Raw genomic sequence first — 1,402 nt, 5'->3', positions numbered from 1 at the left:
TACAATGTTGACTTCCCACTGGAGAAAGTTGCTGTCTAGGCCCACTCTTGCCAGAGACCTGAACTTTACATTGGGCAAGTATATATGGTCATCCACAGCCTTGGGGCAAGTTTTTCATACTTTATACTTTTCTTAAAGTGAGTTCTGAATTAAAAGTCAAGAGTTCTGTTCCTGGTTCTGTCCCTAGCAAGCTGGGTGTCCACTGGACTTCAAATATTCTGTAAAGGCGACCATGTCCTCGCCTGTTAGAGAGAGAGAGAAAGAGAGAGAGAGAGAGAGAGAGAGAGAGAGAGAGAGAGAGAAAACTAGGCAAGTTTCTCCTACTGGAACTATAGCATTCTGGGCTTATTTCATCATTTCCTAAACTCATTGGAAGCCAGGCCTGAGACCTTCTTTAAGGCCCCAGGGCAGGGAGCACAAAGCACCTGGGCGGCAGGCCCTCAGTAAACATGCCCATCGATTGGCACGTGCAGTCTGGAAAACAGCCACTAAGGTAATGGATATTCATACTCAACACACCTTGCCTGGACCATAAAACCCAATGTGGCCCTTGTCGGTGTCTGCCCTTGCAGAAACCAGTGTCCCAGGACATCACCCATCGCCACCCCCCGCCCCCTGCATCCGCCACCCTCCTAACTAACCAGAACGCATAACTCAGCAACTTACAAGTTCAAAGACTTCCTAAGGGACTCGTTATAAAAGTTTTGAGGAACAGAGTCCAGTATCTGAAAGAGTGAGGATGTTGGGAAGCGCCCTGCTTCCTGTCCCCCAAGGATCACCCACTCCGGCCCGCGCCGCCCTCTGGGTCCCCGCACCCTCTTCACCGCACACCCGCCCGGCGGGCGCCGGAGTCCAGGTCCCAGGAGGGCGTCCGCCTGTACCTGGCGGGTAATAACGGAGCAGGAGGCTCTTGAGTTTCATTTTCTTGCTCCCGGACCCCTCACGGATCGGAGTCGTAGCCATGGAAACGGCCAAACAGCAGAGGGACGCCGGGGCGCATGCGCAGGCACCTGGCGCGCTCCGGGGGCGGGAGCTTGGGGCGGGGGTTCGCGGAGCGCTACCTGAGTCCAAGGCCCTGTAAGACCCCAGCATCTACCTCTGGGCTCCCAGGATGAACGGGGGCTCCAGGGTGCGGGGCCGGGCCAGCGCCCCTGCCCGCGTTCCCGCCACCTGAATCTGCATCCCTGTTTGCCTGGGGCAAGGTCCCCTCCTGGCCTTAGGAAGGGTGACCTCATAATGGCAGGTAAGCGACCACCACTGGGGCTGCGACCATTGGGTTCCAAAAAGCAGGGATGGGAGAAAAAAGCCCTGTGTCGTTTTCCATTCCTGGCTCCTCCACATGCCCTGCCCCTGTCCCCACAAAGGAAAAATGACTCAATGTAATAGCCTACATTTGCCGATG

General features: G+C 55.7%; 1 protein-coding gene across 1 annotated transcript in view; it reads right to left on the bottom strand.

The window, feature by feature from the left end:
• Positions 1 to 1,049, bottom strand: part of DAW1 (dynein assembly factor with WD repeats 1) — a 35,278-nt gene extending 34,229 nt beyond the window's left edge. The window contains exon 1 of the mRNA XM_006082775.3: positions 882 to 1,049. Coding sequence (XP_006082837.1) covers positions 882 to 963 — 82 coding nt within the window. The 5' untranslated portion in view covers positions 964 to 1,049. The remainder of the gene's footprint in view (positions 1 to 881) is intronic.
• Between the last annotated feature and the right edge of the window lie 353 nt (positions 1,050 to 1,402).

Source organism: Myotis lucifugus, unplaced genomic scaffold, assembly GCF_000147115.1.
Source record: "Myotis lucifugus unplaced genomic scaffold, Myoluc2.0 scaffold_3, whole genome shotgun sequence".
NCBI lineage: Eukaryota > Metazoa > Chordata > Mammalia > Chiroptera > Vespertilionidae > Myotis > Myotis lucifugus.
The sequence above is the reverse complement of the archived record's forward strand: the minus strand, read 5'-3'. Positions and strand labels throughout refer to the sequence as shown.